The sequence below is a fragment of the Pyrgilauda ruficollis genome, unplaced genomic scaffold, assembly GCF_017590135.1.
Source record: "Pyrgilauda ruficollis isolate IOZ18807 unplaced genomic scaffold, ASM1759013v1 scaffold16, whole genome shotgun sequence".
Classification (NCBI taxonomy): domain Eukaryota; kingdom Metazoa; phylum Chordata; class Aves; order Passeriformes; family Passeridae; genus Pyrgilauda; species Pyrgilauda ruficollis.
This window is the reverse complement of record NW_024514764.1, coordinates 5,350,327-5,367,884: the sequence shown is the minus strand read 5'-3', so window position 1 is coordinate 5,367,884 and position 17,558 is coordinate 5,350,327. Positions and strand designations below refer to the sequence as shown.

Sequence of the window (17,558 nt, the reverse complement as noted above, 5' to 3'; positions counted from 1 at the left end):
CCACAAATACTTCATATTTCCCTTTCAAGACAGCTCTCTGTGTAGTTTCCTTTTATAGCACGGGAACTGAGTGGCTTCTTCACATGAAATTCCATTATAAATATAGCAGAATACTCTTTTATTAATGCTCCATAGGAAAAGCTGGCCTGATTCTAACTACTTAAACTGCAGCCTCTAAGCTGGCTTCCCAGAACTTTCCACCAGATGAGGTGCTAAAGGTTCTGCAGTTTCTGGCACTCTTCACTCTCCTTTCTGCCCAACACAATCCATTGCAGAGGCAGCACGCTGGGATACAGGGATGGCATGGATGCAGTGAGGTGGACAAGATGTCAGATCTCTCCTCTCCAGCTGAAATGAGCCGGAGAAGGGAAGAGTGCACAGTGTCATCTTTCTAAGTGAAATAGGATTCCAGCTGACAGGGTCAATGTATATGTGTTAAAGTAAGCCAGCAACTCTCCTCTCTCCCCTTTTTATTTTAATGGAAACTGAGCTAGCATCATTCATCCTAAACCATGGAATTTTCTCTTTTCCTGCTTGATTTTCTCACTAGTGAGTGACACAGGTTGACAGTTGTGGACAAAGTTGTGGAGACCTTTAAAATTAAACCACTTGACAGGCAAAACTGTTTTGTGAATGTGTTCAAATCCTGTCTTTTAACCTGAAGAACAGTCTGCTCTTTTGTGCTTCAGAGGAACATCAAGTTCAGGGCTCACCCTCTGTCAGGAAAGAATTCCACTTCCTCTGTGCACCATGAGAAGTTTTGGAGTTTTCTCCCCTCCTCTCTCTGTCTTGTGACTGCTACAACAAAGAGCAATCTTTTACTTCAATACTTGCTTCTCTAGATCATTTGTAGTGGTTTTTAATCAAAAGATTCTTCAGAAAGGAACCCAAATTTTCCCAAATTCCTATATTTTAGACTGCAGATGAGCATAAGCTCTTGCATAGCTGTTTCCAATTAAGTTTTAACACAATGCAACTATTAAAAACAAGCCTGTAAACCACAGTAATCTTTAAATAAATTATCAGTCTTGGTTAGATTAGGAGAGACTTTTGTCTCCTCTGATAGTTCTATTAACATATTGATCCTCTGCAATTTAGTTCCATTGATCAAAACCATGCAATATAACATTTTTCTTTCTTCTTCTATTTGGACAAGCAATTAATAGTTTACACTCCTTAATTCTTGAGCAACCAGCTCTGGGTACAGATCCATAATGTAATTGTGGGTGACTGCTGTAGATACCGTTGCTACACAACAAACTGAGTGGGACTTTACACCCACAATATAAAATGAGATGTAGCTACAATAACTGGCAGGTGCTGGAGAAGATAGTTGGGAAGATATGAGAAGCAGAATTCCATAGACAAGCAGGAAATAACCTCAATTCCTTGTGCAAGTGAAGCCTACAGAGACAGCCCGTTTTACTAGAGGAGATTTTATTTACATTATAAGCACTAAAAATTGACATGACAAAGCCTGACAAGCCTTTGTGTTTTGGGCAAGACAAAAACAATTAGCAACATGTGAAAGTTACTATTTCACTGTGGTGAAGTGTCTATGTGAAATTGGTTTGTTTATTTTATTGCGTTATTGAAACACAGCATTTTGTGCTGGTGTGGTATGCTGAAATTTGAATAGTATGAAATGTTAACATTTTTAAACATGCCATTTCTTGTTTTCTATCTTTTGTTCCTAGAGAGATTTCCAAAAAGTACTAGGAAAAAAGGTATGCAAATTCCATATTGCAGAATAGCTTGAAGCACATACATTCAGATTCTGTCCTTTTAATACTCATAGCCAAGTCTGAGGGACTACAAGCTCTGAAATTTAGGGAAATACAAAATTAGAAAGAATGTTGACTCAATCAACTCATCCCTTATTCATAAGGATTGTGTTATGACTGCAGTACATTCTTCTACTTCCTCAATTTGCTTAAATTATTCTGTATTAAAATAATGCAGAGAGCTTCAGCCAGACTTGAAAGATAGAGGTACTTAGTAGAAAAGCTCTGAATCAGCTGGAATATCCAGATTTCCTTTTCATTCTCATTTCCCTCTTCTGCTCCAATCTTGTTCAACAGAAGAAGGGATTTCTGGCATTTTTACTTGATTTTTTTCCCCATGACTTCTTCAGCCTCTCTGCTTTCTACCCTCTGCTTCAAAAAAAAAAAAAAAAATCTCCTTTATTTCTATTCTGTTTCTGTTTGTCCCCTGCTGTGGATCAAGTGTCCCTTTTACTGTCTCATGTCAGAAGCCCAAGTTCTTGTGGGGAGGAAGGATTGGCTGCGGTTTGATACCAATCTTTACACTACATTGGCAGTGAATACGCTCTAGGTCACCCAGCAGGTTTGGGTTTGAACTGTGAAATCACCTCTAATTTGGCAGAGATAACAGAAGTATTATGCATGACAGAGCTGCTAGTGGTCAACCACTTGTCTTTTGGCAAGTCTAAAGGAACTCCTGGATGAGATTTGCACGGGGGCTGCAGCAGCTGCCCTGGAGTTAGAATGGCAAAGTCTGATCTGTCCTTATGCACCCCTTACTGTTCAGCATGCACTGCAATATTAATAAAACACCAAAGTGTACAGTAAATACTTTTCAAGGAGATACTTTTAGAGACACCTGTGTGTATTATATTTCTTTGGTAAATACTCTAATATTGTAGCCCAGCTTCAGAACTTTTAAGACTTTTTCTTGAAAATGCAAATGATCTGTCACAGACTCCTAACCACATTACCCTGCCTTTTCCAGCATTCATTGACTTTCCTTATCTCTAAATTAAGTATTCCATCAAAGAGTGTGTTGGAAGAAATCCAGGGGTGCTGTTTGCCTTAAGAAGAATAGATTTTTCTGCAGTAACAGTTAAAGCAGAAGGTGAACAGAAAGCAGGGAAGAAGGCTGTGTTTTCTCAATATGGTATATCTTGAAAAAGATTTGTAATTGCAGAAGGGAATTCATAGTTAAACAAAAATACGTTTTCAATCATAATTCTGTGTTGTCCCAAATAAAAGGGAAAACCAAGTATTTTCAGAGGTCAGCAGAAGATTACTCAATAACAATAATATTTCCAAATAAGCAATGTCCCACAGTGACAAGTCATAGATCAGTTGCTTCCATGCATCTGACCAACTGCTTGATTGCAAAAACTGTAATTGTGCCTTTTCTGCTATTTCATAAGACTCTGCACAGCCATTTCTTTTAACTGTTCTATAGTTTGACAGCAGCAGCTCTGCTTTCTGTAAACAGCCTGCAAAGCAAACAGAGGAGCTGCTGTCGGGACTGTTTGCTCTGCCCTGTTTGCTGTTCCACCACTCCCAGCCCTCAGTGCTCACCCACAAGTGCTGTCAGAGCAAACCATAAAAATGCAGGCAGCCACACAGAAACCAGTGCCCACCTTTTAACAGGGTTTGTCCCCTCAATTCTACCTCTCCAGATATATGAAAAAAAAAATTGCTAAACCCATCTATGGTAGTCAGCTGAATTAACAAACTATGGTGAGTTACAGGAAGAGATGCAAGTTACATCATGGGAAGGGTCCTACATTGCTCAAAATCAAAAGTTCAGAGGCAAGACACACCATCAAGTTATTTTTGTCAAACAGCAAATGAAGGCATTAAACAAATGTTTATTCTTTGCAGTATAGGTCCCAGTTCTTTGCTTTGCAGGGACATGAGAATCTTTTGTCAGAAATATCACAAATACTTTGTACTCCCTTCCCCAGTGTTGCAATTGTGCTGCTCAGCCTACAGAAGTGAAGTTGTCAAGGTCAAGTGCTGCTGCTGATCTTTCAAATATTCAGAAATTATTTTCAGAGAGCACAGAACTTGAAGTGGATTTATATTAATGTAAAATTAATCTGTCTTTGAGTCTACAGTTTCTCTTTCAAAAGCTCAAGTAGAAAATAAATATAAATGCACCTGAACACTTTTAGTGATACACTTGATCAAAAGTAGTCAAGTAAAACTGAACCCTTCACAATGACACTCAACCAGAAAATTGTTTTAGTTTAGAACTGCTGTTGTACATGAGGACCTCTCATACCAATATTCTGTTGCAAAAGTTTTTCAACATTCACCTCTGCGTTAAAAATCAAGATACGTGTTTTTTAGTACTTTAGAATTATAGGAACTCAAAAATACATGCTTTTGAATGCATATGAAGATATATTCACCAAAGGAGGGAAAAAAGAACTAAATTTGTCAAAACATTGTGTCTTGAGAAATAATATGCCATAAAGGCATCTAATCCCTTCCATCCGTGTTATATAAAAGTAGAACATACTTTAACTGATCCTTATCTACTTCACATTTGTTCTGTGAGCTGCCAGCAGGAAAGCAAAAATAAAGGTTATACTTTGGAGTAATTTAAAAAATGAGTTTTTACTTACCTAATTCTTTAGAAACTGGAGAATCTGCTGATATGTCCCCAATCTTTGCAAGGCTATCATAATATGCTCTTCCAGCCACTACCATAACTGGGGGTGAGTGAAAAAACCACAAGTGTTAAAAAAAAAAATCTTCAATTTTTATTAATGTATGATCCTATGAAATCTTGTCATCCAGAGAACAGAGTAAGAGAGGGGTATATGGCAACAAGGAACTCCTGTCAAAGAAAGTTACCAAAGTCCCTGTGCTCCCTGCTGATCTGTGAAACCAGGAAACAAAGAATTCCAGAACACATTAATGAAGTTTCAGCCTGTTATTTAGCTCCAACCTCTCTGCATACCCAGAGGCAATCAGCATCTAGTGGGAAGGCTTAGCCATAAGCCACTGGTCAGGACATAGCAAAGTTCCTTGGTACAGAGAAAACTGTTGGAAAAACCCAAACTGCAATCCCAAACTTCCTAAAAGTGCTGAGGTCTCCTGTGGTGACCAGCCAGAGCAGGGAGCTGGGAAAGGCCAACTGGCCATGAACCAGGGACCTGCAGCTGTCCCTGCATGGGGGACATGTGGAGCCCCTCAAAAACAAATCATCCCTCTAAAGCTGGCTGTTACAGGAACCAATAATGTATACCACGAGGTTTCAGTTATTCCCAGTTAATCATTTCCTGGTGAGGGCTGATTTAAAGAGCAAAGACAGTTTCACTGGAATGAACACGGAAACGTGGGGACTGAAGCTGCAGGGAGGCCAGTGGGGAGAGACATCTTACACAGGGAACAGATCCACAGTGGCTGCCTTGCATCTTCAGTGCCTAGAACTGATCTGCACACCACAAAGAAAAGAAGAAATAAGGACAAACTGGCAAGCTTTAATGTGAAAAATAACTTATTGAAGTTATTTGTCATAATTTTTTTGTAGTGGTACATTTTGACCTAACGTGAAAGTCAAGCAGAGCCTCGCTGTTGACTTTAGAATGCTGTTTTTTCTGAGAGGAATATAATTGCCAATTACAGGTTTGTATTTTATAGTTTCTACTAGCAAGATGACATCTTTGGTTGCATAACAGTATATTCACCGAGAAGCCAGAATATATTCCAAATCAAACAAAGATTTTCTTTGAGGCTCTGTTGCATTAGAAAGGGTGATTTCTGTCTAAGCTGTCTCACAGGTGTTCTGTATTCAAACTTTCTGAGCAGAGAATTATCCTGGTGCTACTGGTGGAGCAGTGTGCCACCTGCACAAGAGGATTTGAAGCCAGTCCAACTCTTCCTATCTGTGTTTTCTCAAGACAGCCCCAAGTCACTCTTTTCTCCTAATACAAGCACTTAAAAAGGAAGGAAATGTGTGATGGTCCCTGTGCTAACCAAACTAAATCAGGAACCCTGCTTGTATAGTCCCTTCACTAGCACTATGGAATATAAATTATTTCTACAGAAAGGGAGGGTTTTTTGACCTTTTGTCCTCAAAGTGTGGAAAAATACATTATAAACATATCTGGAGTTCTTGTAAGTTTTATGTTCTTTGTCAGCATACTCCAACTTTTTTGGAAAGCTGCAAAGTGTTTGATTAGCAACAGAGTATTTACTCCTTGTTACAGATCTATTTACACCACTCAGAGCTGATGGTGAAAAGATTACCAATTTATGAGAGTCCAAAGATGACTTTGCAACAGTTGTTGCAACACTGTAAATATTCATTTGAAATTAAGCATTCATGCTAGATATGCCTTATCAGCTAGGCTTGAAGGCAAATGTAACAAGAGCCCAAATGTAACATATCAACAGCAAAGTGTGTGAAAAACAGAACCCTCAGAAACCGGTATAGAAATATTTCAAATGAATATGAAAACACGTGTTATTCCTTCTGGTACTACCTGTAATTCCTAAGGTCAGGTACTAGGTAACCACATGTTAATCCATCAAGTTAAGCACTGCCACAATTAAGACAATATTTCCCTATTTTCATTTCCAGCAGGCTTTGTTTTTATCTTTTTCTCAAGCCAGGTCTAAAATTTGCATCAAGAGAGATTTCAGTGTCTGTTTGGCTAAGCACTACTTCTGCAGGATCCCATTTCTCAGAGGACTGCATTACACAGAGGGGAAAGATGTGCCACAGGCTTGAGTGAGGCAAAGTTAAAGAGATTTTTACATGGTTTTAATATGGTATCAAGCAGTTTGACAGGTCTGCATGGGGAAATGGAGCAGGCTCTGACAGGTCCCACAGTGCAGGCTCTGGGAGTCTGGAGCCCAGTCCTGGAAAGCCCTACTTAGATTGTTTCTGTGAAGTCAATAATGGAAGCAGGCAATTATATTCTAAAATGTTTGAGAGACTGGTCCTTAGATTCAAATTCAAATTTATTCTGATTTTGATTCAGTGAAAAAGATAGCATCATGACTAGTATGGACAACAACAAATCAATCCACTCCTGCAACTTGAACTAATTCACATTGTTCTGTACTCAGGGTTACTTAAGTAGTGACGTGTGTAGGTGAGCAGGAACAGATCTAAGAATGTGAAATATCTCTGAAAGATATTTTCAGAGAAAAAAAAATAACACCTAGTTTAAATAACTTTGTTTTTTTTCACCTATTATTCCAATGTGGGTTACTCAAACCCACTTTCGGCTTATTTTGCAGGAGCTCTGTGCCTAAGTGTTTGTGATGCAACTTCTCCAGGACAGTGGAAAAACCCCAAAAGACTGGAGAGAAGGTACTTATATTTCCATATTTGTGCTTGTTAGTTGGGGTTTTTTCCCTCTTAATTAAACACATCCAAAATTCAACCTGGGAATTAAACCTATACATAACCCACATATCCAATATGTATATTTTAATGAGAATTAAACATTCTTTCTAAATGTAGCACCTAGAAAACTTACCATTAACAGCTTTTTCATAATTCTTCCCCAGATTTATTAAATTCCTCAGTCCGGGATTGAACTGTTCCATAACATTCTAGTGAAAGAAAACAAAATTTGTGTTATAACCAAGGCAATTCCACAGTGGGTGTCAGTGTTAACCTCAGTGTCACTCAGGCCTAGTTCACAACTGAGAAGTCCATGGATGGATGAAAACTGAAGGATTTGAGAGACACAGGAAAACAAAGGATGGAAGGGAGAAGAAACTCAGCATTTAATATCAACAAATGGGAAAAAAAAGTTAAACTATTGCAACAGGGGGCAACAAGGAGTCTGGCTGTTTATAATACAAAAGGATATCAGATGTGTGATCAAAGCTTGTGCAAGACCACCTTTTATGGTAGGTGATGTTGGAATGAGAGAAAAACCTTTATCCACTAGTTGCTTTATAAATTCAGACAACTTTCTGACAATGGTTCAAGATTTGAGTTCTAAATTTTAAAAAATGCTAGAAAAGAAGAAAAATTTCACCAGATCTCTGGTTCATATTCTTTGTGGTTTCTGTGTTACAGATGCATTTAGGGAAATTAGCCATTCTGGGATTTTTTTGCTGTGTTTTTGTTTGTTTGACATTTGTGCAAAGCCATGTTTTTTTCAGAAAGAAAATGAAAATGATGACCTTATTTAAATAGAAGGGGGAAAAAAATCCACTGCAGCTGCTTTCACTGTCAAATACAATTACTAGCTGAAACAACCAGAATCTGAAATCCAGCAGTTCCAGGCAGGACTGCTCTCATTCCTAGCAAATTCTACAACCTGCAGATTCTGGACCTCCTTTCCCCAGAATCTTCCTAACAAAACTATGGCTCTGACATTACTCTGTGAAATTATACTGTCATGAAAATAAGATAATGAGATTCCTATAAACACAATTCAGTTATTCTTACTATTTTTATGGCAATACTTTTATGGCACCACTCACAACTGTTCACACAGCAGAACTGTCAGCTTCAAGGAATTCAAAACAGATGCTTTCTGTTTACAAGAAACACAAGACTCAAGACAAGTGAAATACTATCAAGCTTTTGTCTGTTCTACTACTAACAGAATGAAAATATTTATGTTTAATACACAGGTGGACCCAAAAAGAACAGCAATACTGTCACATTTGTCTGTTTTCAGGCAAGGCCATGCAGACAGAATTCTATTCTTTTTCGAAGACAGCACTATACCTGGATTCTGCTGAACATAAAAAGTGAAGGATTAAGTCCAATAATACTTTAATAGTCATACTGAGTATAAATATAGATATTTTAAAAATATATGAAACTATTAGATTCCAATACTAGTATAGCATAAATTACATTAAAAGCAGACACGAGCAACAATACCTGGCCTCACTGCCTTTGTGTACAAATTAAATGCAACTGGGATTGTTTTCTGGTCTGTCCCATTAAACTCTCACCCACCCAAATGCAATCACTGCAAACAAACCAGCTATTGTCCCCAGGCCCTTGATTTGTGTTAACTCACAAACCACATCCAGAAATCATTTGGGAAAGCTGTTTCAGGTGGAGCCAACAATGCCAAGGGCTATTCTAACAACTGAACAGGATGGATATTCAGGCTCTGGTGTCTGGGAATATCCCTCCTCCTGCCCCAGCTCTGGAATTTGCTGCCAGTGTTGCTGCTGTGGCTGTTGCTCTCCTCCTTGCTGAGGCACTCTGACTGTGAGACACTTGTTCCAAGGAGCAAGTTGTTTCTTCCTATTCCAACTTTTTGCTATTTCTTCCCAACCGTGTACTAAAGACGGTGTCTGTTGACTTACATGGAGTCAGTGAATCACAAGGAAAAAAAAAAAAAAGGATGAATTAGGGGATTGTTTCAGGATAAAGAGTCCTGTATGTTCAAGGATATGGGGAAAACAAGATGTACCACGATGGTGTGTGTCAATGGCAAGTAAGAATCTCACTGCCACCTTGAATTGCCACGCTATACTGAAAATAATCTTGAAAGTTTCTGCCTATGCTAACTCTGTTCCTCAAAACAAACAATTACAGAGTAAAACCACTTACTGCCAACCTACCCCAAAATTCTAAGAAGAACATGATAATTATTGGCCTTGAAGTACTGATTTTTGGAATGACTGTCTTAAGCATTCAGGGGTAAAGATGCCAGTTTCCCTGACATCTTCTAATTCAGATTTCAAACCAGTGATTGTCAGTTGTTTTCATTCAGGAGGAAGTGAACAAACCCCAGTAAAATTACCCTTAACAGCTCCCCTCTCTGAAGCAGCCCCCACAGCTCTTGTTTTTCACTGGACCTCTTGACCCAGAGCAGGTATTTGTGTACAGCAGACACAGACCATGCTCTGGAGACACAGCAGTGGAACACAGGGGACTCAGAGGGAGAGCTCCAGGACATCACATCTGCTCGAGGTGCACTAAAACCACTGGGAAAGGTGAGGAAACAACTTACAGCCAGTGCCTGCAGCAGCTGGAGGGAGCACAACTCATGGATCTTTTCTCCATCAGCCCAGGCAGGCTCTGGAAGGGTTTCAGGCCACAGAGGTTGATTGTTAGCAGAACCAGTCCCTGGACGTGAACGCCCCAGAAACGGCAAAAACCTCGGCAATGGAAATTCCCCTTTGGAATCTTGGTTTCCCAGTTTGGTTTATGGGGATCAGCTGATCCTCCCAGCACTGGGTAAGGCTCATCTCAATCAAGGGTTTGTGTTCAATAGAAAAACTTAACGCTCCCTGACCCCCCTGCCACGTCTCCAAGATGTGATGAAATAATTCTCAGATTATTTCCCTTTTGTGCATTAGGAAAAAAGCAAAGTATGCAATCTTTTTCCTTTCTACTGAAGACTAGATTCCCAAAGCAAACAAAAAACCTGGCCATGCATCTAGTGGTCTTTCTGTACAGTTAACCACAGGTAACTGTACTGGCTGTCTTTGAAGCCAAGAGAAGTATCTAGAGCACTTTATCAAAAAGGGAAACTGTCACAGGCAACTCCCTCTTTGGAATGAGCTATAGATTTGATATTACCAAGCCATTTCAGATAAATTAAAATTATTTTAGTATTTTATTCAGCTTCAGAAGTTATAGGGGACAAGTGCAACTCCAATCAATTTGTAAAGCTACTTTTTCTTACCATGTATTACAGTTTTATAGCTTCTCTTACTTTAAAGGTCACAAAAATGAGTGGGACTGAACACCAGTGCAAAATTTCAAGTCATACAATAGAGTCAGATCTCAAAACTTCGCAAAAAGGAGGACAGAGGAACAAAGAAAAAATTCTGATCAGAAGAATAATGAACTTAACATTGTCAAAAGTCTCAGAAAATAACAGTATTTTTATCTGCCTTCGTGTACAAGGACATGCAAATAAAACCTTTGTCTTAATCCAAATAAACATCATAAAGTGAGAGAGAGCTTGGGAGGGATAAAGTGGTTCACAACACATCATTTGCCTGTACAGTGAGGCACACAAACAGGGCCTAATTGTCAATCGTGTGTCCTATATTCCAGTGACACACTACCTCTCATGAACAGAATAATTAACGAGAAGGAGGCACATGATCAGATCCTACAGCTTTCTATTATTTAGGATGAATGGAAATAAAGGGAAACATTTACAAAACAGGCAACTGGAAACATCTTTTATGCAGACACCTTTAGAGCTGGCAAAAATGACCTTCCAAGGGAAAAAAGCATAAGAGAAACATATTCTGGTGGTTTGAGTCATTACATCCTCAGAGAATCTGTTGTAAGAGCTGCTGTGTTCCTTTCACCACATGAAACCAGTGTGAGTTATCCAGCCTGGTAGTGTGGAGCTGGCTGAAGAGGAAGAAGCCCTGAATTTCCACTTGTTGTGTGTGGGTATTAAATCTTCTGCAGTTCCTGATAGTCACATAAACAAGGCTAATCTTCAAACCAAATGACAGCCATTGTAAAAGTGCCTTCCTGTAAATGCTCAGCTTTGCTTTTTGCTTAAAGACACACCTCACTGAACAATAGCTCAGCAGGTATGAACACAACTAAACAATGCATAGGCTCCCTGCAGTTTCAAGTTTACATCCTGCAGGCACTCTTGCAAGAGTGAATAACAAAGTATTTGGGTAGAATTCTGAAATTAGAAAACTACCAGAGAAAAGTAGATCTTGATGTCTACCATCACTCCTATTACCATCACTATAGCTATTCATAGCTAAGCTCTGTATAGCTACTAGTGATTTCATTTAAATTGTTATTTCTCAATTTGAAAATTAGTAGATTTTTAAAGAAGTCTCTGGTGTTGCCACACTATGTCTGAGACCCCTCTTGAGAAGATTCAAAAGGTGTACAAAAAGGAAATAATACTGTGCTCTACTGGACTTGAAGCATTTTGTACATTAGTGCATTTCATCTCCTCCTTAGCTCCTGACATCCGTAATACAGTTTTCAGAAGGGCACAGTTGAGCCCTCAGCACATCTCATGCTAAGATATCTCATTTGTATGTTAGCTTAATGTTATTTTAAAACAGGTTTAACAGAATGGAAAAGATTAAATCAAGATGCCACTGTTTATTCAAAAAGACTAATTCTTACGACTAATTATTAGTCGTCTTGACGGAACATTTCTTGTTTAAGAGAAACATTAATACAGCATCCATCAGTGTGTTTCAAATACAAACCTTTTCAGGTTATGAACACATGCCCAAGGATAGACCTCAAGTAGGCATAACTCTAAATAAGGGCAGAAGAGATAATTTGTACTGAGGAAGAACTGGATTTTATACAAACTCCCAAAGGCTCCTCTTCCCCCAAGTTAGATTTATAATGCAGGGATGCAAAGCAACAGCCTGACTGCAGCTTTTGCTGGGACCATAGGTGAATTTGAAGTTTGATACATAAGTAGCTTAATATAATTGTGAGACTTTTTAAAATACAGAAACATGGAATTTACGACTTGAAACTGAATTTACCAGATCTACTTCTGTGATAAAACAATATAGCCTACCAAAATAATTTCCAATGCCACTGGGGAGCACAAAGGGTTTTTTTTAGGGGGGAGGTGGTTTGGGTTTTTTAAAATTGTGCTTTGGTTGATAATCAAAATTTCTGGGTAAGATTCACTTGAATACAGAGAGATATATCTTAAAACCCAGATGAGCAACACAAATCATGCCGTATCAAGAGCTCTGGAAACCTCACCCCACAGGAACACTCTGAGCTGCCTGCCCAGCCCTTGGCCCATCCAGGCAGAAGGACAGGTCTGTACCTCAGCATTTTCCTGCCCTGTCCCCTTTCCCCTGCACTCCCTGTGTCACAGCCGGATGCCAAGCAGTTTTCCCCACTTACAGCAGAAAACCTGTGCAGGCTGCAGGGACACAACCACACACAAGCACTTTGCTGGGGTGACCACCTGAGTGTCGGCGGGTCCCACAGTGTCCCCCCACACGGTCCCACGTCCCCACAGGGAGCTGGCAGGGCAGGGCAGTGTCATACCAGGGAACCTCTCAGCAGTTCCTTGGCAGGAGGGAGGCTGTGGCCCTCTTTAGTCATAGGCTCCCACACCCTTGGGCTTCATTGTGCACGTGCCATTCCTATCATGCATTAGAGTGATTCTTCAGATCTTACATAAAGGGCAAACGTCAGCCCTGGTTTTTGTGTGTGCACACACATTTGTGAATTATGTTGTTTATTTAGTCAGGTTAGCTGAAAAACATTGAGGTATTCACTTTCTGGTGTTGTTGCCAGAAGAAAGGAAGAACAAGATAAAAATAAAACGGCATTACTCAGCCACCTGATGACTTCTGTCTAAATATATTTTGAAGCTTTGTATAACACAGGTTACTATGTATTTAATAAATCCAGTGGATTAGCTCTGTAAGAAAGAAAGAAAAAAAAAAAAAATCACACAACACTCCCCCACCCCCCCCGAAAATAGCAGGCCAGCAAGGTATTCAATTTAATTTTCTATTATTTTTCCAGGTCACCCAAAACTTTTTTTTGAGAAGTCTTAAGCCTGTATTTGGTCCTGCAGCACAGATGGCATCGCTGCACTGCACTGAACTGGTTTTTCCCCAGATCAAGCCTTTCTTTTTACAGGTAGGAGAAGCCCAAGCAGTGCTCTGGGTTTTACCCATCCCAGCACGGTGTTTTGGGCAGTGCACTGCTGGGATGGCACAGGCAAGGGCAGAAGGACCATGAGCACTGCTGAACAAAGGAGAGCACACTCTCCATACAGGCTGGAGCACGGCACAAAGAGGTGTTCATTTGTTTTACATGGGGGAGCTGTGATTACAGTCCCAGCCAGTGCTGAATACACAGGCTCCTGCTCTCTGCCCCTAAAGAGTAACCAACTGTTTTCAAGATTTCAACTTTGATGGAGAAATAAGTGCTTTAAAGTAGACTCCGAATCTATTCTTTATCTGAAGCAGCCTTTATACCTTATCTGGATAAAGTTTCAATTTTTAATGAGGGCAGGGCAGGAGGGTTTCCAGGCCTGTGAGTACGAGCTATGTGATGCAACATGCCAGACCTCTCAAAATACCTACAGAGGAGACATTTCATCACAATGTCAACATTAACTTTGTATTCCTTTGTGGTTTTCCTGGTTATTTCAATCTTAAAGATCCCTTTGAATTAGTCGAGAAAACAAAACTAAATCGCAAACTTTCCCAGGAAATAAGTACTGCATAACAGGGAAGGTTTTGCTAGTTAGAGGTGTCATTCCTTTAAAGCCTATTTTAAATTATATCCATTAAAACACACAGGAGATCTTCTCCCCTCTCCTCTGTAAAACTGTTTTGACTGCATTGTGGAAGCCAATAGACAGAGCAGAACATTCCTTTGTTGGCACAGCCCTGAACAGTCAACTTCCCAGATTTCTCCTCTGTGAGCCTGTATTTACAGGGTGCTCTTCTGAGAGGGGAATTTATGTTTGCTTATGGCCTTGCCACAAACGTAACTGATACCAAAAAGCACCAGACTGTTTAAGATTATCTGCTCTGGTTCTAGAGGACAAAATTTATACCTAGATAATCTCATTTTTTTCAGTAGTTTTTCATGAATTTGATATCAAGTCCAAAGAAAGTAAACAGCAAATACAACATGACCCCAATATAACTGGACTACTTAAAGGGAGGGGTAAAGTTAAATGAGTGTTGAAGAACAACAAAAGTAACAGCAAAATTTACTCCTGGTAAACCTTTTTGGAAACCTTTAAATACTGATGACAACATCTTCAGAAATATGAAAACCTTTGATAATAAACCAGAAAAAATTAGTAAATAGTGAAATAGAACAATCCACCAGAAAGCTTTCCTTAGGGCTCAAAGCTACAAGTGCAGTGCAGCTGTAAGTTAAATTTGCAAATGCATTCAATCATGCAAATTTGAGTGCTTTCTCTGGTACAACACACTGTACAGAATGAGGACTACAGATACAACTATGGATTACTCCACTACCCAACCAAAAGTATGATTCTCAAGGGCATTTTTCCCAGTTAGAACCGCTGTGTTTTGGAAAGAGTGTGCTTATAGGGAGAAAGCGTTCAGAACAAATGTCTGGTGCCCATAAACAAAATGTTTATAATTCTACAAATAACAAGGCGTTTTGGAAAGTTTAAAACCACCCAACATGAACTGAACTACCCACAGCAGTCGGTACTTTGAGGCAGTGCTAGGGTGCACCTTCATAAATCTGATTATCAGCTCGGGACGCTGGCAACCAACTAAATTCGGCGTTAAGCCATTTCTAGGCTCCGGCCCGTATGAAGAAACGGTTCAAGCAGAGGACCACAACCACCAGAATCTCCAAACCGCCTTATCGCCAAAACACACCGAGGGAATTAGGGCTGGCTGCTGAAGCGAGCCTGCTGGAGAGGCACAAACCGGCCTGGAAGCCGCCTTGTCCCGGGGCTGCCGCGGCCGAGCCCGCCCGGGGCTGCGGCGGAGCCACGGGCAGGGGGAGCGGCCGGACACACCGGGGCGGGCGGGATCGTCCCGGGGAGCGGGGAAAAAAAGGAGAAGGGAAAAAAAAAAAAAGAAAAAAAAAAAGAAGGAAAAAAGTAAAGAGAAAAAAAGAAAGAGAGAGAGACAAGAAAAGTAAAGAGAAAAAAAGATAAAAGATAAAAGATAAAAGTTTTACAAGTTTCCGCGTGAGGAGCCGCGGCTGCCCCGCGCCTCCCGCGGCCCCCGGGGCAAAGGTGGCGGCGGGCTGCCCCTCCCCGCTCCGCACTCACTTTGTACGTGTTCTCCGTCAGCTTGTTCACCTCCTCGGGGTCCCGGGACATGGTGCCGGCGGGGAGATCTCGGTCCTGCGGAGCGCCCCGGCCCCAGCGCAGCGCAGCGCCGCGGCAGCCTCGCGTTCCGTGCCCGAACTGTCAAAAACTTGCGGAACCAGCCGGGCAGCGCCGCCGGGGCGGGCCCTGCGCGCCGCCGCTCCCGACGCGGCAGGACTGGCTCGGCGGGCGGGGAGGGCCGGGCCGGGCTCGCATCGCCGCCCTCGGCTCAGCTCGGCTCGGCCCGGCCGGGCGGAGCGGGCGGAGCACTCGGACCGCCCCTACCTGAGCCACCGCCTCCATCCTCATCCTCCTTCCTCTTGTCCGCTCCACCCTTCCCAGAGCCCCTGCCCCGCTGCCAAAGCCCGACCCGGGCCTGGGGGAAGGAAATCCTCTCAGGAGGCAGCTCTGCTCCAAGTGCCCCGCGAAGGCGGAGGTAAACTTTTCCTCCCAGCAATGAAGTGAGGGTTCTGTAGGAATTAATTAGTCAGAATGAATTAGCGTAGCCCTGGTAGTGCGGTGAGGGGTGATCCCCCTGCTTCCTCCCACAGCAACCCTCATGAGGGAGAGCAGAGCGGGGAGACCCCCATTCCTGAGACCCCCTCATGGAATGGGCACAAATGTTTAAATATTTTTCTCCCGAGTCCTGGTCTAATGCACTGCCTTAAGCTTCCTCCTACACGCTGAAGTTTTCTGTTTGTTTTAAATACACACCCAATAAAACACTGCCCTCAGTCATCTTTCCTCTGTGGACTTACTTACAAATCCTTCATGGAGAGGGTAGTGAGGAAGGCTGTGGGAAGCTGTAAATTTTTGTGGACCATAAATTGCCCAGATTGTGAGATTAAAGTATGCCACTTGGAATATCTTTCTGATAAAATAATACTGGCGCTATCTTGAAGGGCTTTGTGGGAACTTCATAACCTTGGGTTATTTAAAACTAGGTTATGGTGCTGAGTATCGAGTGTGTGAGGTGTAATTGCCCTCCTCACATGCTGGCTGCCCTTCTCTTGGTCGCTGTCTTTACCTATATTTCCCTCACTTTATCACAGCAATAAAAAACTGGACTTGGATCGCAATCCTAGATATTGGACTCTGATGAGGGAGGAAGTTATTACGGAGTCTCGAGAGCTGCAAAAATAGTTTTGGAGCACGTGGAGGCGCCTTTAGAATTACAATTACAATTGACCATCTGGGGTGGTAAGGTGTTCTCTTGAATGCAGCTAAAATGCAGGGCAGAAAGGGGGTTTCAGGACTCTTCATACTCCCAGGTGAGGTCTTTACAGACTTATCAATTTATGTTGTTCTATGGCCATATTGGATTGTTTTGGGCCCAAGTCTAGAACTGATGTTCCCTCTAAGCCATGTTTGCTTGTACAAACAGTCCTGTCAAATGTGATGTGGCTGCTTGCCTGAGCATGGCAGGAAGAGTCACACTGTTTATGCCCAAGTCTTTTGTCTGCAGAGTTTGTTACAACTCTAAAAACAGACCGGGTGCTACCAACTTTTGTGTTACCATATGCCAGTGCCTGAAAAGAATGTTCCTCCCTAATAGGCTGGTCAAATTTCAGGGAGCAGGTACCCAAAGGAAGATGCAGAAGAGGACTTTTCCTTCCCTGCTTCCTGCTAAAGGAGCTGGGAGTGTAGTATAGCAGGGAGTGTTTTATTCCTGTTAGGGGCATAGCATTTCTCTTTCCTCTGGGTGCTGTGCAGCTCTGGGAGCTCACCCAGGATTCAGGGTGTTTGTTTCCAGTTGGCTTGCTAAATTCAGTCACAGCAGATTACAATGTGAGTGTAAATGGAGTGTGCATATCAGACAGAAACAATATGGATAATTTATTTAGGCAGAAGTGTTTAAGTTGTTACCACACTTAACACATTGTGGGAATTCTCAGCATTGCCAAATATACATTTGTAAAGGTCTTTCTTTTTACCTGGTAAGCAGATGTAAATATTTTAAAGTTCTACTGAATTTCCTACTTCTGTGGATGACCTTTGGTCTTTTGTATGATCTTTGGTATTTGTTTCTGTAGTCTTTCTGTGCATACAT

At 41.3% G+C, this 17,558-nt stretch overlaps 1 protein-coding gene across 1 annotated transcript in view; it reads right to left on the bottom strand.

Annotated features, from left to right (window-relative positions):
- BAIAP2L1 (BAR/IMD domain containing adaptor protein 2 like 1) overlaps positions 1 to 15,698 on the bottom strand; it is a 35,397-nt gene extending 19,699 nt beyond the window's left edge. The window contains exons 1-3 of the mRNA XM_041462798.1: positions 15,470 to 15,698; positions 7,259 to 7,334; positions 4,388 to 4,474 (exon numbers count right to left, since the gene is read on the bottom strand). Of these exons, the coding sequence (XP_041318732.1) occupies positions 4,388 to 4,474; positions 7,259 to 7,334; positions 15,470 to 15,520 (214 nt within the window). The 5' untranslated portion in view covers positions 15,521 to 15,698. The remainder of the gene's footprint in view (positions 1 to 4,387; positions 4,475 to 7,258; positions 7,335 to 15,469) is intronic.
- Positions 15,699 to 17,558: the final 1,860 nt, after the last annotated feature.